The 24,906-nt window shown below is 40.5% G+C and overlaps 3 protein-coding genes across 3 annotated transcripts; 2 read left to right on the top strand and 1 right to left on the bottom strand.

Annotated features, from left to right (window-relative positions):
- Positions 1–142: 142 nt before the first annotated feature.
- Positions 143–21,327, top strand: LOC141915518 (nucleolar pre-ribosomal-associated protein 1-like). The gene is made up of 33 exons (XM_074807088.1): positions 143–380; positions 1,469–1,605; positions 1,893–2,180; positions 2,587–2,674; positions 2,783–2,868; positions 3,324–3,500; positions 3,618–3,745; positions 3,932–4,127; positions 4,492–4,623; positions 4,904–5,065; positions 5,153–5,240; positions 5,661–5,923; positions 6,137–6,238; positions 6,492–6,732; positions 6,809–6,893; positions 7,044–7,111; positions 7,296–7,456; positions 7,648–7,863; positions 7,973–8,828; positions 9,034–9,174; positions 9,369–9,616; positions 9,703–9,776; positions 9,984–10,153; positions 10,300–10,410; positions 10,492–10,555; positions 10,642–10,804; positions 10,882–10,984; positions 18,140–18,415; positions 18,823–18,929; positions 19,108–19,251; positions 19,377–19,486; positions 19,773–19,928; positions 20,393–21,327. The coding sequence occupies exons 1-33, from the start codon at positions 143–145 to the stop codon at positions 21,072–21,074; spliced, it is 6,261 nt and encodes a 2,086-aa protein (XP_074663189.1). The 3' UTR covers positions 21,075–21,327.
- LOC141915247 (uncharacterized) lies at positions 16,341–17,511 on the bottom strand. Its single transcript, XM_074806720.1, has 3 exons — positions 17,407–17,511; positions 17,012–17,090; positions 16,341–16,932 (listed from the first exon to the last, which is right to left on the bottom strand). The coding sequence occupies exons 1-3, from the start codon at positions 17,423–17,425 to the stop codon at positions 16,341–16,343; spliced, it is 690 nt and encodes a 229-aa protein (XP_074662821.1). The 5' UTR covers positions 17,426–17,511.
- An 830-nt stretch (positions 21,328–22,157) lies between the features above and the next one.
- LOC141915509 (uncharacterized) lies at positions 22,158–24,560 on the top strand. Its single transcript, XM_074807080.1, has 8 exons — positions 22,158–22,211; positions 22,283–22,424; positions 22,499–22,675; positions 22,859–22,930; positions 23,007–23,119; positions 23,423–23,493; positions 23,845–23,999; positions 24,286–24,560. Exons 1-8 carry the CDS (start codon positions 22,158–22,160, stop codon positions 24,558–24,560), a joined length of 1,059 nt encoding a protein of 352 aa, XP_074663181.1.
- The last annotated feature ends 346 nt before the right edge of the window (positions 24,561–24,906 follow it).

Genomic DNA, 24,906 nt, shown 5'->3' with positions numbered 1-24,906 from the left:
GTACGACCAGATCCGAGCTTTATCTTTTTCGGTGAAGGCTAGCTATCCCCGTTATTTCAAGGTCGTTGCGCCAAAACATCTCCCAACATTTTTTCCACGTGTGTAAAAGTAATTAATTAAGTGACAATTTCTATAAGTTTCAATGGCTAAAAGGAAAATATCTGATGACCAAAACAATACAGCATTAATAAAAAAGAAGAAACATTCGAAACAATTAAACAAATCATCGGATAATGTGGACGATGATACTGAGAATGGAGAACTGGAAGCTGCTCCCGCTGTTCCTGAGAAACAGATCGAGGGTGAAGAATTGATAGATGGAGAATTCACTGAGGTTGAATTCAATGTACTTATTAATGATGAGAAATACATCTTACTGGGTACGTATCCAGTGCTATCAGGACGATAGACCTGGCGAGCAGGGTTGGGCAATCATCCAGACCGGTGTATTCTAACATCCGATACTGTGGGTAACTGGTTGTATCAGGCCACTCTGAATAATAATTCGGTTTCAAAAGTTCTAGCCTGATAGGATTACATTTGGGGGTTGTGTGAGATGTAAAGCGTGAACTTTGTCCCCAATGGTTATGTGCTTTATCTCTACCATAACCCTAAATCCTTAGTAACACTAGCGCCACATAGTGGGAAACTATACTCTGGTGACTGATGAGATTTTGATCCGGGGCTCGTATCTCAAAATTTATTCAATCTTTCTTCAGTCAGAAATACTCAAATGTAGTATATTCATCATTATCCTATACGACTAGTTCTGTAAATATTGAAAAGAGTTTAGAAAAATTCCAATGATTTCTGATGATTGTAGTGTATTATCCACTGTAAACATGAGTATCCCCTGGGAAGGTGTTTCCCCTTGGAAGGTGTTTAAGATTGTGACTTGTCTATAGTTTGTCACCTAATTTGAATTAACTTCCCTCACCTATGATTGGAATGGACTAACCCTTACTCAGGTGTAATAGCCCTAGGGTTAGGGTTATTCCATTGACCTCAGGTGGTATAATCCTAGGGTAGTCCATTCTTGCCCTGTGGTTGTTGGTAGGTTGTCACCACTCTGCTGTTTTACCTAGGGTTAGAGTGGACTAACCCTGAGGCAAGTTCTGATTGGTTTAAAGGTGGTCAGCTGATATAATCATCAAGGCCACACCAGGGGTTAGCTTGTTTACTAGCCCTGGGTGTGATTGGTCTGATTTGCATAAACAGGCCACAACTAGGGTTACGCGGTTTACGTAACCTTAACCGTAAAGAATATTCCTCAATTCTGGATTTTGATTTGTTTTCCAGTCACTCAATCACTCTATAAACCTTAATAAAAGCTTCAGTCCCCACAATAAACTCATTTCTATATACGTCAATGTGGCTATGTGCAGTGATATATGACTTGCTGGATATTTGCTGATTCAGTGCTGCAGTGGGCGTGGTTGATTACACTGACAATCTCACTTTGTTTCAGCTGTTGAAAAGTTCATTAAATCTGCAAAAGATTTTCCAAATAAAGTGAAATATGACATCGTTGCTGGATTTTGTCAACACGGAGGTGGATGCAGCCAAATATTTAATGTTCTACTGCAGAAAAGACCTCCTCATCAAGTTAGTCACTTCTTACTTACAGTAATAAAATTCTCCTTTTACTGGATAAAGAATGATATTTAAACATGGCGATAAAACAAATATACAAACTTAAAAACATAAAAAGATATGACGTTTCGAACTTACTCCGCAGAGACCATTGTCAGGTTTGGCTCTAAAAAGATATTCCAAAGTCTGAGACGTTGTGTCTTTGATTTTAGTCTTGATGAATTAATTTTGTTTTAATCATTTCATCGGTATTTAGTGGGTTTTAACTCTACATTTAAACATGAATTTTAATTTTTCAGATCGGTCTCATTTTTCAACTACTCGAATGTATCTTGATCAGAATCGCCGATGATTTGACTTCGTTCAAGAAAATATCGCAGGAAATCATCAGTCAATTATTGACGAATCATTTAAATTGTATCAATTACATTTTCACGAGATCGAAAACATCGATTCCTAAAATAGCGGCGTTATCGTTGCTATCGACGATCATTTCTCAAACTGGACGAGCCGTTTCTACGATTTTATCTCAAGTTAAAATGCAAGAAATCGCGGAACTTTTAACAATGGATAAAAATTGCAGTCAGGTAAAATATACATCAACTTGGCGTTCACTTCACCAAATTTAAAACACCGTTTTCTTTTTTATAAAGCTCATCAGAAGTGGATTCAAGGACTTCTTCTGAAGACAATAAGGGTATTTTTGGTCATTAAAAATGTATACTTGGAGGTTTATTCGTAATTAAGGCATCACATGCCTTTTACAGCATTTCCAAGTAGAAAACTTGTCCTCATAAAATGAGAAATTTATAAGATTCATTATTAATATAACAAGGCAGTAGCAAGTTAAAGAGTTCATTTAAAAAGCTCAACTCAAAATATTTGATGGTTTTTGTACAAAACTCCCTCGATCCACACCTGCTTATGGACACTATGATTTATACATCACTATTATCTTTTACAATATACTTTGATTTATTTCTGTTTTTCTAGGATGTAAAACTTGCAATTACTCATTTCTTTATGGCGTTTCTTATTACTGGTAATAACGCAATTATTAAACAGTTTCTATCACTTCCAGGTTCGTATTTTATTAAACGTACAACATTTATTGTTCATAAATTGTTTTCGATAAAATGTAGTGAAATTATCCACGTTTTGTAACAATGAATTTAATGATGTTTTGCAGGAAGAATATTTCAAAGTATTTTCCCTGGATTGATGTATGAGAAGATTAGTACAATACAGTTAATTATTCCTATCATTCATGAAAAGGTTTGTTGTTTTTGATAGAATTTTGATTTTTAGATAGAACTTTGAGATACGTTTTAAGTAACATTCAGCAAACATGAGGAATTAACTGATGAAGGTTAACAAATTTTATTTGAAATCAGAGTTTTTACTACTGCGCAGCGCATATTAGATTCATCAGGTAAATGAGTAAAGTCTCCTGCTCACTCAGTCTTCTCTAATGTCATTTAGTATAACTACTGTTGTTGTTTCTCCATGGTCTTTATTCATTAGCCTGATGTAGCTACTCTGTGCACTAGTAGTAAAAGCTAGTATTTCTAATTCGAATGAATTAACCTACACATCAGAACTACCAGTCACAATTATTGGTTTTGGCACCAAGTTAAAATGGCTCCTCTCTATAACTCGTGACTTTCATTTAGATGAAATTCAATAATATTATATCGTATTCTATGAGTTTGATTTTTGTTGAATTGCAGATTGTGAAGAATCCTGGTTTAATGAAGACTCTGAAATTAAGAATATTCTCCACTGATGTTCTCGTGCAGCTTTGTCAACTGTATAACTGGAAAGGTCCACAATCGAAAACCACCATCGGCGATAAACCAAAGAAAGGAGGAAAGAGGAAAAACTTTGCAAAACTGGAAATTCTAGCGGTATGAAAGTTAAACAGTAGACTGCACGTTTGCCTCTGATCTACTGTGCTTGTAACATGAACAATCCTCTTCAAGTTTGTGTGAATTGCGTTTAATGAATAATTCTGTATAATTCAGGATGTTGAAGAAGATACCGATGATAAAAAATTCATCCGAAATCTCGTTCATCCGTTGATGATGGAATTATGCTGTTCTCCAAAACTAGGAATCATTTTCAAAGAAATCTCAACCGGGAACAATACAAAGTAAGAAGCAACATGTTTTTATCTGGGGTCAGTTGTTCGAAGCCTCGTTAAATGCACGGTGGTCACAATGCTGTTTTGATGTCAGCTCTCTGCAACTGGTAAACATTAACCAGTTTTTGAGCCACTGACCCATGATTTATTTATTCTTGTGCGTTTAGTAATGAATGTATACTTTGTTAATTTCAGAGTTGAGAATGATACTCTGTATAATTTCATTGTTCACATAAAACAACCACAAATAGAGGGAAATTTACAGGAATTACTGCTAGGAATATTGAAAGGTTCTCCTGATCTGACATCCAAATATATAATGACGGTCAATCATCTATTCGTCCCTAGACCGACTACTAACTGGAAACTTTGTATTCAATTTCTACAGAAGGTAACCATCGATGAAACACTGCGAATCTGTGTTGTAAATTGATGATTTAAAATCCCACACTATTTTTCTGAAAAATGGTCTGAAATGTTTCCTTGAGCTAATAGTTTAGCAGTATTTCTGAAGATAACTACAGTTGAACCTTGTTATAGTAAACTTCAGGCTACTAGAAAATCTGTTTGTTAACTAATAGTTTGTTAAATCCAGTTTGAAATTATTGAAATTGCACTATTAGGGACATAATTCTTAATCATTTCATCTTATAACAACAAGGGAATATTTTCGACTTGTTTTATATTTAGCGGGGGATTAGAAGGTATCTCGAATATTCTATGACTAATGATTTTTCTGTGTGTTTAATATTCAGGTGTTCACTGTTACCGATGACTCCTTGCTTCAATTTATCCTTCAACAAAATTCCTCGATCGAGAAACAAATTTCTCGATGTTTGAATTGTATTTTTCCGCCTAAAGATATCGCAGTCACTCAAGCGCTGAAGGTTCGTGTTTACAATCAATCAGAATTTACCTTCTTCAAGTAAAATAATGCAAGTCCAGTTCCACAGTTTAGGGGCTTTGGTTTGAAAGTAAAAAGTTTCAGCTCAATGTTGTAGATATTGAAAGTGTGAAGAAACCAAAAACCAGCTTCATTGTACTGCTGTATTTGTTTCAATAGTTCGAAACAATGTGTTAGACGTTGATATTGTTACAACCTGTTGTAAAAATAGAATTTCAAACGCTGGAGTTCGAGAAATGAGTGATTGATTTGTGTATTTACAGAAGAAGCAACCGGCGTCTGTTTTCGAGGAGAATATCCTGATGCAGTTTATGCAGTGTATATTGAGAAGTTGTATTCATGTTGTAAATTTGTACGATCAACTGAATTATCAGAATTCAAGGAGACTTCAATTCAAACATCTACTTCAACAGCACATGTACAAGGTCTGTATGAATACCAGACGATGTAAGGGGATGTTTGGGAACTAATCTAACTGATCATATACATTGAAACGATGATTTTAATTTCAGTATTTGCCTGATGCAAAAACGTTAACAGTTCATTGGAAAAGTTCATCGAACAAAGAGAAAAAAGAAGACAACAGTGACATCTCTTCAGGTCCGTAATATACGTCAATCAATTTTATTAATCAGTTCAACAGTTCATAGGTTAACAATTGAGAATTAGGACATCGGAAATGAACTAACTTTAACTTAAAGAGTCAAACCTAAAACTGTGGACCTGGATTTAAAGTCTGAGTTAACCCTCTGGTTAGAGTTGGAACTTGACTATAAAGCCTACCCTAGAACTCAGTTCCATAGTTCCCCGTGTATAATGTGTCTCTATATTTAATGCATTGAAATAGGCTACAGTTTTAATTCTAGATTCAAACTTTGGGGCCTAACAGAGGAACTGATTCCTGGAGTCGGTTCCACAGTTCTCAAACAAACTGATTTTAACTCAATAGTCAATAAACTATAGAACTGGATCTTGAGAATTTATTGCTTGATTTTAAGATATTTTCTCGTGGATTTTCAGATTTACCGAAGCCTTCGCAGATCGAACGGATGTCGACACTTTTAGATACAATTCTGCTGCATCAAGATTTCTTTCAGTCGTTTGATTCTACGTGGGAGACAATACTGAGTATCATTCTGTCTACTGTGATGGAGTTATCTGATGAGAACAGCAGCAGCAGCAGCAGCAGCGGGAGCAGCAGTGAAGAACTTACCTGTTTATACAGTAAAGTTCTATCCATTTTGAGTAAAGTGGACGCAAGAATTATTCCTTGGACGACAAAGGTATATAACAGTATGATTTGTAAATACAGTAGACTGTGCGTCCTCACCTCAACTCGTAGTACCGAATAAATTCCGGAGCAGTTGGAATTGGTGGACGTCATTGAATTGGAATAGGAAAATTTTAGATATTTTGTCAGCTCTGTGGCAAGCGTGCTGCCCACGGTCTGGATGGAATTTTTGTCTCATATTAAATAAATCTTTGTTTTATTTTAGATCAATGATAAGTGTTTGAGTTTTATAGTGTTACACATGTTCACTATGATTCCACCTGAGAATACAAAACAGTTTACAGAAATACAAAAACTCACAGTGAAGGTACTGACAATTTATTGATCTACTAAAATTCATACCTGATTCACCGGAGCACGGTTCAATTTCATAGAAATGATGAACTAAAAAACAATTCATTGTAATCTGAATTAATGAAGAAATTGTATCAATTTAATAGTTAAAAGCATTTATGTGAAACTGGACCCTAGTTCTGAAGTTTTCAACCCTAGTTGAATTGTTGGTCGGCAATTGTGAATCAAGATCGAGATTTTTTATATTTTGTGAATTTTGATTTCAGGTGTTGGTGAAAATGGGAAACTTCGAAGGAAAAGAGGATGAATTATTGATCTGGTTGAATCATTTAAACGATAAGAAACAATCTCAATCTGAGATTCTCGCATTCTTAGACACGATATTTCAATCTATTATCGCGAGTCCTCATTTATTCATTGATCTGATTTTGGAATCCGTCTCCTCGACACAAATTTCAACTTCAACTCAAAAACAGGACAAAAATAACATAGATGAACTATTAAAATGTAAGTCATGTTTCTGATGTTTTAGATTGTTTTAAAGTGTTTATTTCTATGAGTAAAATCTCATATCATTCTGCAGCATTGAGGAAATCTACAGTGAATTCTACTATTCCTCCGTTTTCTGGGAAACCAAAATCAAAACCAGTCACAGATACAAACAACAGGTAACATATCAATGAATTCAATCTATTTCATTGCATGAGTTGTTCTGGAATCAGTTGTTGGATATTAAGTTTAACCCTATAGAGTTTGATGTTTTTGCTGAAGCTGTGAAACCGGATCTTCTACGTGTATTTCTCTCTTATATATTACAGATTACCGTTCAGTGTTTTAGTCACTGCTTGTTTACAATGTGTGAAAGATGAGAAAGTTTCTTGTTCAGGTAAAAATTTGTAAAATTTTCTATGGAATTCGGTGATTATTTGCGGCACCAGTTAAATAGAGTCCTCTGTACTCAATATGTTTAGAGTGTCTCAGTTTTCATTTATCTTTGAAACAAGTAAATTTTTTTCTCATAAAACTGTTCAAAAAAAAATTTTTTAAAATGTTTATTTGTTTTCTTGCAGACGTAATTCATGAATATTTATCCGTCGTTTTGATTGATATTTTATTCACACAATTTCAACCCGATTCTTTCTGTCGCGTTATTTCCTCTTACGAAAAGATCACGTCTGATTGGTCGTTATTCAAATACATCAAACTGTTAAACCATCAAGCCCCTCCCACTGTAAGTATATCATGTTCCTACGTTCATCTCATGACCTACATCCATAAGAATTGACTCATGAAAGGAATAGCTGATATTTATGATTGAACTGATTTAACTCTTGTAGTCAAACTTGGCCAAGAGCTGTAGAACTGTGTCTAGATTATGAAGACATGTTTAAAAGTTTATTTCTGAATATTCTGTATTTGAAGGTCTCGAAAAAGAAGTCGATGTTGTCAGCAATTTCAAACTGTCGAGATTTCAGTAGCTCTTTGAAGAATTGTTTGTTACATGGAATGAAAAGTTTAGTTTATAGTGAAACGTGTGAACAGTTATTGAAACAAGTGAAATCAGTTTCGCTCGGTGAAACTGTTCTTACGACTAAACATTTACTATTCTGTCTACAGCACGTCTGCAGTTCAAACATAGTAAGTGATTTTAACTTTACATAAAAAAAACAAGGAGCAGTCGTTATTTGGATAAGTTGTTGTATTACCCAAGGTCAACCCTATATTTCAATCCCAATTTGAATTTCAGGAGAATAAAGACTTCGAGAAAATTGTGAATACTACGTTTGAATTACTGATTACGTTGTTGACATCAGAGATTAAGAGCGATGAGGACGGTGTCGCGATAAAACTTCAAATGTGTCGTACAATTCTCACTCATCCCTGCGTCATCGACAATTTCATACCAACATCCAATGATCCGCATCAAAATAGGAAGAAAATCATCTCGCGCAAACTGTCTAAACTCGTGGCTATGATGAATTCACAGAATCTTACATTGAATAAAGATTTCACTGATCCGTACATCAACAAAATCAAACATTCTTTAAAAAATCTTGACGATAATATCGAATCTTTATTCGATTTGATTGAGCCGTTCCGCGTATCCATGGATACCGGTCTGATTGTTGAAATGGTGGAATTGTTATTGAAACTATTGCGCGAACGACAACAGCAGAACACAGAAATAACATCGATTAAAACACTGATAGTAGATTTACTGCAGTGTTTATTGAATGACAGATCATCGCAGATTTCAAACCCTCTTCCATTTTCACTTGGGGCAATGAATAATTTCCTTGAATTGTCGTCTGCCGAAAGCTGCGATGATAATTTACTGCGTGTCATCGATAAACTTGTAGTCGTATTTCCGAATTATTGTCTCCGTGTCGACGAGAAGTTGTTTATTGAACTGTTGGAGCTTTCAGCAGAATCAGCGATCAGAATGAATATAGTTAGAACCGTTATAAAACAGTCTCCAAAATGTTTAGAAAGTGTCAGTAACTGGATCAAATCGAACAATCTGAAAACATCAAATAAACTCAAATATCTTCAACTGATCGATACGTATTTGAAACATGTCTCAAGAGATACAACATGCCGCAGTAAGTCCTCGTCTTAATGAATTCATCCATTAATAAATAATCATTGATGAAACTCAACAAACAATCGAATTCCTGCAATAAGGATGAAGTAAAAAAATCCATTTCGGAAACATTTTGGATGATATTTCATTCTTATTATAGGATTTTATATTTTCACCTGTAAAATGTTCATTTATTTATGTGTGTTTTAACATTCTTATCTCAGAAACCGTTGAAGAAACAGTCGTCGTTTTGATGAACTCATTTTGGAAGACATTGTTCAAACAGTTGATTAAAGATGAACTGAAAGAAAATGTGAAACTAAAGATCGACATCTTAGTTTCATTGATTCCACATCTTATTGAAGGTATCTCTTCAATACTTCTATCACAACACCTTAAAACCCTTAATGCCCTAGAATTTCCAAATTCTGTTTTTCAGTGGTAAACAACTCTACAAACCAGGTTTCCCTCCCAAAATTTCTGAAATTTAAGGACTGTAGTCATTGTTAATTAGGGAAGCCTTAAAAACCCTGATATTGATTACCGGTACTTTTTACAGATGATTTGGCGTGTGTTATGAAGTCTATCGTTGAATCATGTGGAAAGATCAGTCCAGTTTCAGATCAACATTTACTTGTGTTTCATGCTGTATTGAGACGTTGTATTACACTGAACTCAAGTGTTATAATCAGTGAACTTCCACAGTTATTCACAAGTTTATCAAATATCGTCAAAACCTATTCGAAAAGGGAAGAACATCCAACAAGTTTATCAGATGTTCTGAACAGTTTGAAAGAAGTTGTGAAAGTAAGTATGATTATCCATCTATAGAATCAGTAGACATCTACGCTCTGAGAATGAGTCTTCACTAATCCATCTTTCTCTTGTTACAGGATTTTGCTTCGGAAGATGAATTGTGGACAGCGCTTGAAAATAACTGGATGAAAATCTTCAGAAGTTGTTGCAGGTTTGTGTGCAGAAATATTGATAGTAGACTCCGATCGAGTTGGACTTGTCCGATTTGAGAGTGATATCTGAGTCAGATGAGATGTGACTGATATTTCAACGAGTGAAACGGGTTGAATATTTATCTCTGTCTCAAGCGGAGTCTACTGTAGATGTATTTATGAATAAATGTCACTGATTCCTGTTGTTGTTCTATTCTATTTTCTAGGAAGTATTATCATTCACCTCAAATGTTATCATTAATCAGAGAAATAGTAGTGAAGTTATATTCAACTGATTCAGATAAAACTCCGTCTGTTAAAACTATGTACGAAATGTTGATGTCGCATTCACAATTTCATCAGATAATCATCAATGAAAATACGCATATAGCTAAAGGTTTGTATTCCACATTTCTCTATCCAGTTCCACGGTTCTGAATCCAGTTCCACATTCCTGTATTCCACAGTTCAGAATTCAGTTCCACAGTTCGATGATTATACTCCAATTCTCACAGGAAACTAAAATCTGTCATATTTTTTCAGGCGATTTGATTGAATTATTAACGCAGTTAGTAATCCTCGATCCTTCCTGTTGTCATAGCGACCATGTAGCTTCATTGTTAGCTGCGTATAACGCTACTCTGTCGAGTTCAGGTAATGATTGTCATTATTTCACAGATTGTGAGGATCTCTTTTTCGATTTTTAATGTTATTATTTCACATGACTTATTTCAGATGTAAAGTTGATTTATTTATTAAGACTTTATGAAACTGCTCCCGTTGATATGTCAAGTTATAGGTTTGTTAATTCATAACAGATTTTTCAAAGACACAGTTCAAAGTTTATAAATTTACATCATCATCTATATTGTTTATTGTATTCAGACCATTTTTCTGGGGTCAGAAGGCAATGGACCATCATTTTACGCGGAAATCTGTCGGCCCTTCTCTGAGAACGGAACCTAAAATGGAGGATGTAATGTTGTGTCTCGATACTGAGAAAGTTTTAAAATCTGCATTGAAATTTCCACTCACTCGTAAATTACTGGTAAGAATCGTTCGATTTATTTTTCAGAGGAATTATTGCTTTTGCAGAATTTGATATTAGTTTTGTATATTTTCTAGGCTTTATCAACAGCTGACAATGAGAAGCATATTACTGAGGAGAATAAGGATATTTATGATCCATGTTTCTTGTTACCACTGTTTGGTTACTTACTGAGACCAGGTAATTTCTACCAGTGACAAAGAGAGAGAGAGTTTAAACATTGCTCTTTCACTGGTTCATGAGGGATGAGTTTTCTGGTGTTGAAGGTGTATCTCTGGTCTCTCTCCCCATTAATCAGGAAAAGGAAACTTCAAATCTGCTGATAATGTCTTGGAGTAGAGCTCAGATGGTTGAGGGGAAAAAGAAACCTCAAACCCACTAAAATAACCCTGAGAGGCCCTCACTGCATTGATGTTGAAGTTAATACAACTAAACTATCAATTTTTGAAGCACCAATATATTTAATATATTTATCAACTCTTTAAAATATGAATTATAAAAAATAAAAACCTTTCATCACAACATTAGTTCATAACATGATATTTTAGTGTGGAAAGTAAACACTTTTTAGATACAACATCTACTGATAACTTGAAACGTTGAAGTCCTCTCCCCTCCCTCCCTTAACCTCCCTCCCTCAACCTCCCTCCCTCCCTCAACCTCCCTCGCCTCAACCTCCCTCCCTTAACCTCCCTCCCTCAACCTCCCTCCCTCAACCTCCCTCCCTCAACCTCCCTCGCCTCAACCTCCCTCGCCTCAACTTCCCTCCCTCAACCTCCCTCCCTTAACCTCCCTCCCTCAACCTCCCTCCCTCAACCTCCCTCGCCTCAACCTCCCTCCCTCAACCTCCCTCGCCTCAACCTCCCTCCCTCAACCTCCCTCGCCTCAACCTCCCTCGCCTCAACCTCCCTCGCCTCAACCACCCTCCCTCAACCTCCCTCCCTCAACCTCCCTCCCTCAACCTCCCTCGCCTCAACCTCCCTCGCCTCAACCTCCCTCGCCTCAACCTCCCTCCCTCAACCTCCCTCGCCTCAACCTCCCTCCCTCAACCTCCCTCGCCTCAACCTCCCTCCCTCAACCTCCCTCGCCTCAACCTCCCTCCCTCAACCTCCCTCGCCTCAACCTCCCTCGCCTCAACCTCCCTCCCTCAACCTCCCTCGCCTCAACCTCCCTCGCCTCAACCTCCCTCGCCTCAACCTCCCTCGCCTCAACCACCCTCCCTCAACCTCCCTCGCCTCAACCTCCCTCGCCTCAACCTCCCTCGCCTCAACCTCCCTCGCCTCAACCTCCCTCGCCTCAACTTCCCTCCCTCAACCTCCCTCGCCTCAACCTCCCTCCCTTAACCTCCCTCCCTCAACCTCCCTCGCCTCAACCTCCCTCCCTTAACCTCCCTCCCTCAACCTCCCTCGCCTCAACCTCCCTCGCCTCAACCTCCCTCGCCTCAACCTCCCTCGCCTCAACCTCCCTCGCCTCAACTTCCCTCCCTCAACCTCCCTCGCCTCAACCTCCCTCCCTCAACCTCCCTCGCCTCAACCTCCCTCCCTCAACCTCCCTCGCCTCAACCTCCCTCCCTCAACCTCCCTCGCCTCAACCTCCCTCCCTCAACCTCCCTCGCCTCAACCTCCCTCGCCTCAACCTCCCTCCCTCAACCTCCCTCGCCTCAACCTCCCTCGCCTCAACCTCCCTCGCCTCAACCTCCCTCGCCTCAACCACCCTCCCTCAACCTCCCTCGCCTCAACCTCCCTCCCTCAACCTCCCTCGCCTCAACCTCCCTCCCTCAACCTCCCTCGCCTCAACCTCCCTCGCCTCAACCTCCCTCCCTCAACCTCCCTCGCCTCAACCTCCCTCCCTCAACCTCCCTCGCCTCAACCTCCCTCGCCTCAACCTCCCTCCCTCAACCTCCCTCCCTCAACCTTCCTCACCTCAACCACCCTCCCTCAACCTCCCTCCCTCAACCTCCCTCCCTCAACCTCCCTCGCCTCAACCTCCCTCGCCTCAACCACCCTCCCTCAACCTCCCTCGCCTCAACCTCCCTCGCCTCAACCACCCTCCCTCAACCTCCCTCCCTCAACCTCCCTCCCTCAACCTCCCTCCCTCAACCTCCCTCCCTCAACCTCCCTCCCTCAACCTTCCTCACCTCAACCACCCTCCCTCAACCTCCCTCCCTCAACCTCCCTCGCCTCAACCTCCCTCGCCTCAACCACCCTCCCTCAACCTCCCTCGCCTCAACCTCCCTCGCCTCAACCACCCTCCCTCAACCTCCCTCCCTCAACCTCCCTCCCTCAACCTCCCTCGCCTCAACCTCCCTCGCCTCAACCACCCTCCCTCAACCTCCCTCCCTCAACCTCCCTCCCTCAACCTCCCTCGCCTCAACCTCCCTCGCCTCAACCTCCCTCGCCTCAACCTCCCTCCCTCAACCTCCCTCGCCTCAACCTCCCTCGCCTCAACCTCCCTCGCCTCAACCACCCTCCCTCAACCTCCCTCGCCTCAACCTCCCTCCCTCAACCTCCCTCGCCTCAACCTCCCTCGCCTCAACCTCCCTCCCTCAACCTCCCTCCCTTAACCTCCCTCCCTCAACCTCCCTCCCTCAACCTCCCTCCCTCAACCTCCCTCGCCTCAACCTCCCTCGCCTCAACCACCCTCCCTCAACCTCCCTCCCTCAACCTCCCTCCCTCAACCTCCCTCGCCTCAACCTCCCTCGCCTCAACCACCCTCCCTCAACCTCCCTCCCTCAACCTCCCTCCCTCAACCTCCCTCGCCTCAACCTCCCTCGCCTCAACCTCCCTCGCCTCAACCTCCCTCGCCTCAACCACCCTCCCTCAACCTCCCTCGCCTCAACCTCCCTCCCTCAACCTCCCTCGCCTCAACCTCCCTCGCCTCAACCTCCCTCCCTCAACCTCCCTCCCTTAACCTCCCTCCCTCAACCTCCCTCCCTCAACCTCCCTCCCTCAACCTCCCTCGCCTCAACCTCCCTCGCCTCAACCACCCTCCCTCAACCTCCCTCCCTCAACCTCCCTCCCTTAACCTCCCTCCCTCAACCTCCCTCCCTCAACCTCCCTCCCTCAACCTCCCTCGCCTCAACCTCCCTCGCCTCAACCACCCTCCCTCAACCTCCCTCCCTCAACCTCCCTCGCCTCAACCTCCCTCGCCTCAACCTCCCTCCCTCAACCTCCCTTCCTCAACCTCCCTCCCTCAACCTCCCTCGCCTCAACCTCCCTCGCCTCAACCACCCTCCCTCAACCTCCCTCGCCTCAACCACCCTCCCTCAACCACCCTCCCTCAACCTCCCTCCCTCAACCTCCCTCGCCTCAACCTCCCTCGCCTCAACCTCCCTCGCCTCAACCTCCCTCGCCTCAACCACCCTCCCTCAACCTCCCTCCCTCAACCTCCCTCCCTCAACCTCCCTCGCCTCAACCTCCCTCGCCTCAACCTCCCTCGCCTCAACCTCCCTCCCTCAACCTCCCTCGCCTCAACCTCCCTCGCCTCAACCTCCCTCGCCTCAACCACCCTCCCTCAACCTCCCTCGCCTCAACCTCCCTCCCTCAACCTCCCTCGCCTCAACCTCCCTCGCCTCAACCTCCCTCCCTCAACCTCCCTCCCTTAACCTCCCTCCCTCAACCTCCCTCCCTCAACCTCCCTCCCTCAACCTCCCTCGCCTCAACCTCCCTCGCCTCAACCACCCTCCCTCAACCTCCCTCCCTCAACCTCCCTCCCTCAACCTCCCTCGCCTCAACCTCCCTCGCCTCAACCACCCTCCCTCAACCTCCCTCCCTCAACCTCCCTCCCTCAACCTCCCTCGCCTCAACCTCCCTCGCCTCAACCTCCCTCGCCTCAACCTCCCTCGCCTCAACCACCCTCCCTCAACCTCCCTCGCCTCAACCTCCCTCCCTCAACCTCCCTCGCCTCAACCTCCCTCGCCTCAACCTCCCTCCCTCAACCTCCCTCCCTTAACCTCCCTCCCTCAACCTCCCTCCCTCAACCTCCCTCCCTCAACCTCCCTCGCCTCAACCTCCCTCGCCTCAACCACCCTCCCTCAACCTCCCTCCCTCAACCTCCCTCCCTTAACCTCCCTCCCTCAACCTCCCTCCCTCAACCTCCCTCCCTCAACCTCCCTCGCCTCAACCTCCCTCGCCTCAACCACCCTCCCTCAACCTCCCTCCCTCAACCTCCCTCGCCTCAACCTCCCTCGCCTCAACCTCCCTCCCTCAACCTCCCTTCCTCAACCTCCCTCCCTCAACCTCCCTCGCCTCAACCTCCCTCGCCTCAACCACCCTCCCTCAACCTCCCTCGCCTCAACCACCCTCCCTCAACCACCCTCCCTCAACCTCCCTCCCTCAACCTCCCTCGCCTCAACCTCCCTCGCCTCAACCTCCCTCGCCTCAACCTCCCTCGCCTCAACCACCCTCCCTCAACCTCCCTCGCCTCAACCTCCCTCGCCTCAACCTCCCTCCCTCAACCTCCCTCGCCTCAACCTCCCTCGCCTCAACCTCCCTCCCTCAACCTCCCTCCCTCAACCTCCCTCCCTCAACCTCCCTTCCTCAACCTCCCTCCCTCAACCTCCCTCGCCTCAACCTCTCTCGCCTCAACCTCCCTCCCTCAACCTCCCTCCCTCAACCTCCCTCGCCTCAACCTCCCTCGCCTCAACCTCCCTCAACCTCCCTCGCCTCAACCTCCCTCTCTTCAACCTCCCTCGCCTCAACCTCCCTTCCTCAACCTCCCTCCCTTAACCTCCCTCGCCTCAACCTCCCTCCCTCAACCTCCCTCGCCTCAACCTCCCTCGCCTCAACCTCCCTCCCTCAACCTCCCTCCCTCAACCTCCCTCCCTCAACCTCCCTCTCCTCCCTCCCCGCAATAGATCTGTTTCACTTATAGTGACTTGTACTGAATTCATATATTCATACAGTATTACTTTCTGTTTTTGGTTGATTGAAGAATTAGATCAAAAATCAATTCACTGCAAGATTCTGTTACGTATATTATTTGTGGTGCGTTCTTCCTTTAGTCCACCTGTTAAATACTCTCAGTTTGCCACAGAGCTGATCGCCACTATGTCAGGTACCACCACCACTGTGTATGAGGTACCACCACCACTGTGTATGAGGTACCACCACCACTGTGTATGAGGTACCACCACCACTGTGTATGAGGTACCACCACCACTGTGTATGAGGTACCACCACCACTGTGTATGAGGTACCACCACCACTGTGTATGAGGTACCACCACCACTGTGTATGAGGTACCACCACCACTGTGTATGAGGTACCACCACCACTGTGTATGAGGTACCACCACCACTGTGTATGAGGTACCACCACCACTGTGTATGAGGTACCACCACCACTGTGTATGAGGTACCACCACCACTGTGTATGAGGTACCACCACCACTGTGTATGAGGTACCACCACCACTGTGTATGAGGTACCACCACCACTGTGTATGAGGTACCACCACCACTGTGTATGAGGTACCACCACCACTGTGTATGAGGTACCACCACCACTGTGTATGAGGTACCACCACCACTATGTGGTTTATTCTGTGTTGTCCTCATTGTTATCGTTTCTTGTTGTTGGTTCATTCTCATCTGATCGAGATTTATTCACTTGCGCGTAAATAGGTTCAGTTTTAGGGGTTTGTTCTGGTTCCTCATCTAAAGGTACTACAGCCTCATCATCTGAGGTTTTGATAGCCTCATTATCTGAGGGTTGTTTAACCTCATTATCTGAGGAATCGTCGACATATTTGAAATTTGGTGAATTATATTCCAGTTGAGTTTGAATGTCTATCCCTGAGGGACTGATTGTTTGTTCCGTTGGTGGCCAGAATATTCCATCGTCATGGTTTCCGGTCTCTGGAAAATGAGCTTCAAATCTAGTCGTAAAATCTGCTGTTTCGTTTGAATCAACAGCGTCTTGATTATCCGGTAATTTCCGAGGTTGAGTTTTTAATTCTAGATTTAATTCGGGATCTTCATAAATGTCTCTACCGCGAGGTATTGAGTCTAACACATCGACCTGGAATGCAGCGTTATCGTGAACAGATAGTTTAGAGCCGGATAAATCTGGTTGTTCCGGGTCATCATCCCATTTCTCGTACGGTTCCCCGCGACATTGGACTTTTTTCCTGAAAGCAGAAAGTTTACATGAATTTTTTCTTCAAATTTTACAATTTGTCATTGGAAATAATACCATGCGTAACTTACCTGAGCCAAAACCACCAAATTAAGCCAATACCGATCGCTACCAGCAGTAGAATAGGAATTGTAACTCCTACTATTAAACCTAACAAATAAACAACAATTATTGGAATGATTTCAATAAATAAACTGTTAGTAAAACTGTTAGTTAACTCAACTTGGATCCAATCAACAAGATAACATTCCCTCATTAACAATAACTGTTTAACTCAGAGATAACTGATTAACTCAAACAGATAACTGTTTAATTCTTAGATAACTGTTTAACTCAGAGATAACTGATTAACTCAAAGATAACAGTTTAACTCAGAGATCTGTTTAACTATGATATCACTCCTCTGAAGTTGGTCCTATAAGATCTGAGTTCAGCTCTGAGTCAACTGTAATTATAATCATCTCACCTGCATTTGGTGAAGACATTTCTGTTTATGTTCATGAATTTAGTTAGAACTTCCTGATTCGATGTAAGCCATTATTTCCTGGTATGTTTGTAGTGTGTATTATAGTGTATATAGGTTTAGCCATTTAACTGTAATGGGGGATTTTAATGAACCAGTATTTCACTGTAGAATTTAAACTGGTAAATGTAAACACAATATACGCATAGATATAGTCTTTAAATAGCTTACGTAGAGTCCCCTCATGCACATAACCTGTTCTATTGTAGAGTAGAGTACTGCCCCACCGGTCTCTTGACTTACTTCACATTCAAATCTCGATTATACAAATTCCTGAATGCACTTTATGAAAAAATCACAACATTTATTTCACTCTATAGTGGAGAGGGTCTAGGGGCTGTTTTTTACGCACGTATCTATGGAGGTGACAAGAATTGAGTTATTCTCCATATGTACATACCGGGTAATGCTTAAGATCGCATAGATGGGCAGACGTGGTTTTGTGAAAACCAGGTTATCTATGAATCATTGAGACCAAACGCAAGACAAGTAAATCCCATTTTACGAACATTGAAAAAAAAGGTCCAAACATGTTAGAATACACTATTCCATGTTAGAATACACTATTCCATGTTAGAATACACTATTCCATGTTAGAATACACTATTCTAGACTCGATATCCTACGTCTGTAAAGCAGTTTATTCACTAATTTCACTCCATATTTATAATTACAGATGCTGTAGTGAATTGTGAAATGTTCGTCAGAAGGAATTGTTTGAGTTATATATTTACTGCTCTGTCGAGTTACGACGCAACAATGAGAGGAGCTGCTTATTATCTGCTGATGAATCTGATCACTCATTTAGAAGGAGCGCGATTATTCTCGAGAAAACAAGAATTATTAGTTTTACTGAAATGTGTTAAAAACAGTATGCTACGTGCAAACTATCAGATGCCTTGTGTTGTATCCATATTCCTAGCCAAGGCTGCTAATATTCTAGTCGAACCAGGTAATTATAAATAACTCATCCAGAAATGGTATAAACAATTTTGAAAACCAAGATAAAAACATTTTTTTAAATGCAGCTTTCACCTAGATTTAGATTTACTGATACAATCAGGAACAAGGATTACAGTGCCTTATAATGTTTCGGGGTTCATCTGAACACCTGACAACTTTTACCCAGGGGCTAACTGAATTCATTTTCAAGTGAGTCAATCTGAAGGGCCAGTTGCACAGACTTAAGATCAGCTTAGTTCTATCGCCAATCTAACATAAGACCAGTCTTTATATTTAAGACCACTTTTAAGTCTCCACTATGGGACTGGGCGGTGGGTTTTAAGTACGGTAAATACAGTCTATAAATCCAGGCTCTGAATTATATGATTTTAATGAGTTTTATTTACTTGATTTCAGGTGATGCTATGTATAAAAACGTGATGGATTTCATTCTTGCGCAACCAGTCATTGATACTAAGAAAGTACCAGAATTTTTCAAACTGTTTTGTAGTTCATCGTTGAACGTAAGTTCACAACTGATCGTATGTTTTGTAGTTCACAGTTGAACATAAACTTCAGATATTTTAGTATTTATTGAATTGAATATGGAACACTGAGCTCGAATCAGTACCAGTGAGTTAGGAGTGATGATTTAAATAATAATTAACAATTCAACTGAATGATTTGATAATGTTTTTGTAGTTTGATTATGATCGTAATTGGATGCTCGTTTTATTATGCGATGGTTTGAGACTTGCTGATGATTATACAATGTACCAAAAGAAACGGATATTTGATCTGATGCAGACTTTCTATGACAGTCCATTGAGCTCTGAAGCCACTCAGGTAACCTCTCACCCTCCTCACCCCCTCATCCCTCACCCCTCTCACCCCCTCACCCCTGCATCGATAAACTCGATGTACTTCTCAAATTCTATACATCAGAATTTTTATAATCATTTAATTTCTAGGTTAAAGTTTTGAAGGTTTTACGCGCTGCTACGAAAATACAATCGGTGGTTTTTGACTTGGTGAAAAATCATTCCGTATTGACGTGGATTTTAGGAACGTCAAAACAAAGGTGAGGACACGATCCAGTAAAACTAGTTCAAACACGATCCTGTTTCACATTCGTTGGTTAAGTTGATTCAGAAGTTGAAATCCGATTCTTAAACTCAAAAAGTCAAATCTTACCTGAGAATTGTAGAACCAGTTCCGCGGTTCAAGAGTTTGATTTGGTTCATTTACAATGTTTTGACTCAGGAGTCAAATATTAACCAACAACTGTAGAACCATATCTTGATCTTTGAAATTGACTTCTTTATCTTAAACTCTACATAAAAATAATGTTTCTGTTGATATTCTAGTGGTCGCAGTCAGGAGTTGTTAGATTGTCACATTGAACTCCTCGACAATATTTGGATCGTTATGAAATCAGCTCTGAAAGAAGATCCTCCTAAAATTCGATCTTTATTCGTTCATGAATTGTTGATGATTTGTTTCACTCTGATCGATCAATTTTGGTAAATATTAACACAATTATCAGAACCTCTCTCAGTCTATTATTAGACTGTTAATCGCTTGATAGTCGGTTTATTAACTTAACCATCTAATATATGTCTAGTTGCACAGTTCATCCAGATTCTACTCTCAACTGCACAGTCAAACCTTGGAGTAATCATTTGAATGATTACTCCAAGGTAAAACATACCAGACTCCCGTGGAACTGAGTCCAGAGAATGAACACCATGTTTGGCTAACAATGTGGTTTCGATTGTCACTATGTCAGTTATCAACTGGTTCACTTTTGAACAACCTTTACATAGCATTTGTTTTACTCGAGAAATATTCCAACAATTGGTGTTATATTAACTCAGTCTCCACTGTTTAGAGGAATCTTGGAAGAAAACATCAATTCTACCGATAGACTTGAATAGAATTTATTTAGATTTCAATCTCTGATTATTTTGATTGTTTTTATTTTCAGTGATCAGTACAACCCAGTGAAATATCAGCAGTATTTATCAATTCTGTCGGAGTCGATGATTCAATGTATGAACTGTAAACTGAACTGTACGTTACCTGTGAATCAGTTCATGAAACTGTTTAAAATATGGGCGAATTCAACAAGCGATGAATTAGTGATCAACGCAGTGGATTTACTCTATACTCAATATACGAGTAATAATATTAATAATATTAGTAATATTAATAATATTAGTAATATTGATAAACCATGTGTAGATAATTCAAACTGTCAACAGACAGCGGTATCATTGTTCATTATCATTAGTCAACATTTAACTGATTTCAACGATTTCAAAACTGACGATTTATCGATGGTTCAATGTTCGTTACTGATGTTGAGATGGATGACCAATGATTCGAATAACGGAACAATTGTAAAATATTTGGAGAATATGAAAGTTGAAAATTTCATCGATAATCTATTGATCTATTACATAGGTTTAGTGTGTTTACTGTTAGCAATATCAGATACTGAACGATTACGTCATTTCGTCGGTTCATTGAGCGATTACGATTCCAAATTGTGGTGTTTGAAAAAATTCGAAAATATAATTTCAATCGCTTTCTCAACGAAAGATGAAAATACGTTAAATGATTGCTGTAAATTATTGTTTGATGTTTGTAATGAAGGTTTAGATTGATCTGATTGAAAGTGAATTCAGTTTAGTTGTCATAAAACAGGACGATCCAGTTGTACAGTTTCTATGCCATTAACTAATAGAAAATGAACTAATCTTTAACTCATAACTGTGGAACTGAGTCCTGAGTTAACTCTAACCCACAACTGTGAAACTGTGGAACTGGATACAGGATGAATCTGTAATGTCTGGACCTGAAATGTTTTGAATTCTTAAATCAATAAGTGAGGCGACTATTTTGTTGTAATCTTTTGTATTTGACTGTTTTGATTGTAAATAAACATGAAATTTATCAAACTCTAATGATTTGCATTATATATCATTCTCCCAACCGCATCAGTGAACTAACTAGCCCAGTAAGCTGCTCAGGATAGGCCCAGTGCACTAGCTCAGGGTAAGGTCCAGCTCAGGATAAGCCAAGAAAGCTAGCTGAGGATAAGCCCGATGCACTAGCCATAAGTCCAGTAAGCTGGTTCAGGATTAGCCCAGTATAACCTAGCTTCGAATGAACTCGAAAGGGCAGAGTCCCTCCTGGAAATAATTAGACCATGTTCAGTTGATCGTTTGGGTGAACTTTCAATTCTTTATAGAACAACATTGAAAGAAAACCTGTTTTTAACGAAAGAAGAACAGGCTATAAATGAATGAAAATACCATTGATCGTTTTAAAACATCCGTCAGACGATAATTAAAGTGAATCACATTCGCACTGAGAGGAGAAATGAGTTAGGAAAATCGTTATCAAATGCGCAGAAAAACGAGGTATGAATGTTCTAGACTTATTGTCAAACAAATGGGGCTGCAGTTGCTCAAAAGTTGGTTACAGTTAACCAGTGGATAGTTAACATAGTGACAATTAAAAGTTCATTGTTACAGTGGTATTTATCCTCTGGTTATCTTCAACCAACGTTTGAGCAACTGACCCCTGGGTTTGATACGATTCTTTATGAATTGATAGGTAAAACTAATGTATCATGACTTTTAAAATTAAAATCTTTATTTACTTTGAAATAACATGCGCGGGTTTCATCATATGTGGTTTGTATCACGACTATGAAAATGATGATACATTTTAAGGATTCAATGATGAATGAAGGGGTTGATAATCCAGCATACAGTAATTCAGACTCACCTGATGAGGTAAGAACTAGAATCCTCACATAGAGCAAATATAATTGAAATACGACATTTGAAAATATTCTGTTCATCAGGTGAAAGAATTCAATGCCTACTCGCACGAAACAGGTGCAGAATATGTGGAGACAAACCCTAAAAAACCTTTACAGATGCAGGTTTTACCGGGAGCACCAGGTGGAATATTTGGATTAGAAAATCCGACTTATGATTATCGAGGTATGCACTATAGTTAAAACAGTATAATTCAATCAATCTACAGCACAAAGATTTGATTTCTTTCTTTTTAAAAGTTTCTAACGGCGCTCAGAGAAGTGTTGATGAAATTGATGTCAATATCTACAATGATTTACAACAAGCCGCGGACAGGAAAAATAAAAACATCAGATACACTAGAATAGCTTGTATAGTGGGTATAGTTATAGGAGTAATACTCGGTGCTGCTATGATCGGCTCTCTACTGGCAGTTCGTAAGTTTTTGCTTTCATTTCATTTTTCTGATATAACTCCAAGGGCAGCCTCTGTTTCTCAAAAAATGTTTTAAGTTGACCAGTGGATTACTGATATCTGACTGGCCTTGAAATGTTTTGGTCAAAATTATCAGAACCAAAAATATCCACTAGAACTAGTTTTGCTCCGATTTTATTTTTTAGTTCTGATGAAAGATGACTTGACGCCGGGACCAGGACCGAACCCTAGAAATCCAGCATCAGGCCCAGGCTCAGGTAAGAAAACACTCCAACATCTTGAAAGATCTCCAATTTAGTTGAATTGCTATATTTTTGTCTATATTCGACGCAGGTTCTGTTGGTATTCTGATGTCTCTAAAAGTTGATAATGAAATATTTCACCCAACAATGGCGGACAATACAAGTATCGCTTATTTGTCATTCGCTAAAGAATTTCTATCAGCGGTATAGTTATATTATATTCATATATTTCAACCAGACCTAATTATATATAGAAAATGAATCTAGCATTTCGAGCTTTCAATGTGTCCTAAAAATATTGTGAAAAATATAATGGCATATGGTATACATTCTAAACCGTAGCTTTATTTGTGCGCATTTTGATCCATGTTACGTATAATCATCGAGTATATGTAAATCTTGTTACAAGTAACTGACATATTTTGTTTTAAGTTATCATAAGTTTTATCACGCAATCATTTTTTCTCTATTCATCACATATTCATAACTTGTCATTATTTTTAATAGGTGGATAACATTTACAAATCGGATCCAAAAGTGTCGCCTTATTATAAACACGGTATCATCACCGATCTCAGGTATCTGAACTCTTGTTTTCTGTACTCCTTCATTTTTGTTTTCACTGTCCATCTAATCTCATTCAGGGCCCGATTTCACGAAAAATTAAACTCGGGATCCATCAGTACCACAGTTGTGTGTTCAATTTTACTCAATCAAAGCATCGAAAATGAACTGATTTCAACTCTGGGTTGATTAACTCACGAATGTGTTACCAGACCCAGATTTGAGGTTTGAGATTTGTAACATGTTTTCACTGAGGACAACAATTCAAAGTTAACCGTTTTAAGCTTAAACAATTTCATAAAACTGGACCCTGATGAGGAATGACTGACTTGTAACTGAGTTAATATCTATATTTCTATGTGTAGTAATGGTAGTGTGATAGTTGATTACGTCATCAGTGTTATGAATACAGTTCCAGCTGATATCGGCAACGATTGCCGTGAAACATTAGAGAAAGTTGCCGGAACAAACAGCGGGTTCGGGCGCTTTAGAATTGCTAAAGGTTCCGTTAAATCCAAAGGTAAATTCGAAGTTGATTTCTTCTATATAGTGCTGGGCCCAGTTCCACAGTTGTGAGTTAGAATTAAAACCGTGATTCTAAAAACTGAAATTCTATGAGTAAAAATGTGACTCAAGCCCAGGGCTGTGGAACTGGGTTCTGAATTTGAACTTTTACTGTTCAGTTGTATGGAAATTTACCCCGATGATAGTGTCTTAATGCCCTGCACACGAGCCGAAAACTGCGCTGCGGTGTGCGGGGCCTTTACAATAAGTGTTAAGTAAACTTAGAATCCTTTCGTTTTCAGGTCAAAAACATTTCTCCAAGAAGGATAAACAGTTATTGGATGCTGAATACAAGCGAATAAAAGAAGCTGATTCTACTGGCGGAAATTGGAATAATACGAAGAATGTTGATCCTATCATATCTCCTGAACTGGCTGACATAGTTAAATGTAATTCTAAAATCCGTCCAGCTACAGTCGGTGCTTGTTCTACATATTTCAACAAACAAATCATCGATAAACTATTAAATAATACATCAGTAGATCAAACTAATCAATGCAGGTATTCATTACATTGAAATAACAATCAGTTTTACCATACAATTTATAATACATTTCTAATCATATTTTCACATATTTTTTTCAGTATTTCAGAATCATTTATAAAATGTTTGACTCAGGAATCTCGCTGTCCTGTTGCTGCAATGGTGCAAACTAATGGGTTTTCCAGTCTATTTGATCGAGCTTTTCTTAGAAAAATATTCCAAACTAAACCTGCCGGATCAAGACCAAGACCAACCTCTGGTACCAGAGACAGTGTTACCCCTAGCTCCAGATACAGGACCTCCTCCAGAGGTGGCTCCAACTCTGGCTCCAGCTCCAGAGACAGTGTCACCCCTAGCTCCAGATACAGGACCTCCTCCA

This window comes from Tubulanus polymorphus, chromosome 1 (assembly GCF_964204645.1).
Source record: "Tubulanus polymorphus chromosome 1, tnTubPoly1.2, whole genome shotgun sequence".
NCBI classification, from domain to species: Eukaryota; Metazoa; Nemertea; class Palaeonemertea; order Tubulaniformes; family Tubulanidae; genus Tubulanus; species Tubulanus polymorphus.
The sequence above is the reverse complement of the archived record's forward strand: the minus strand, read 5'-3'. Positions and strand labels throughout refer to the sequence as shown.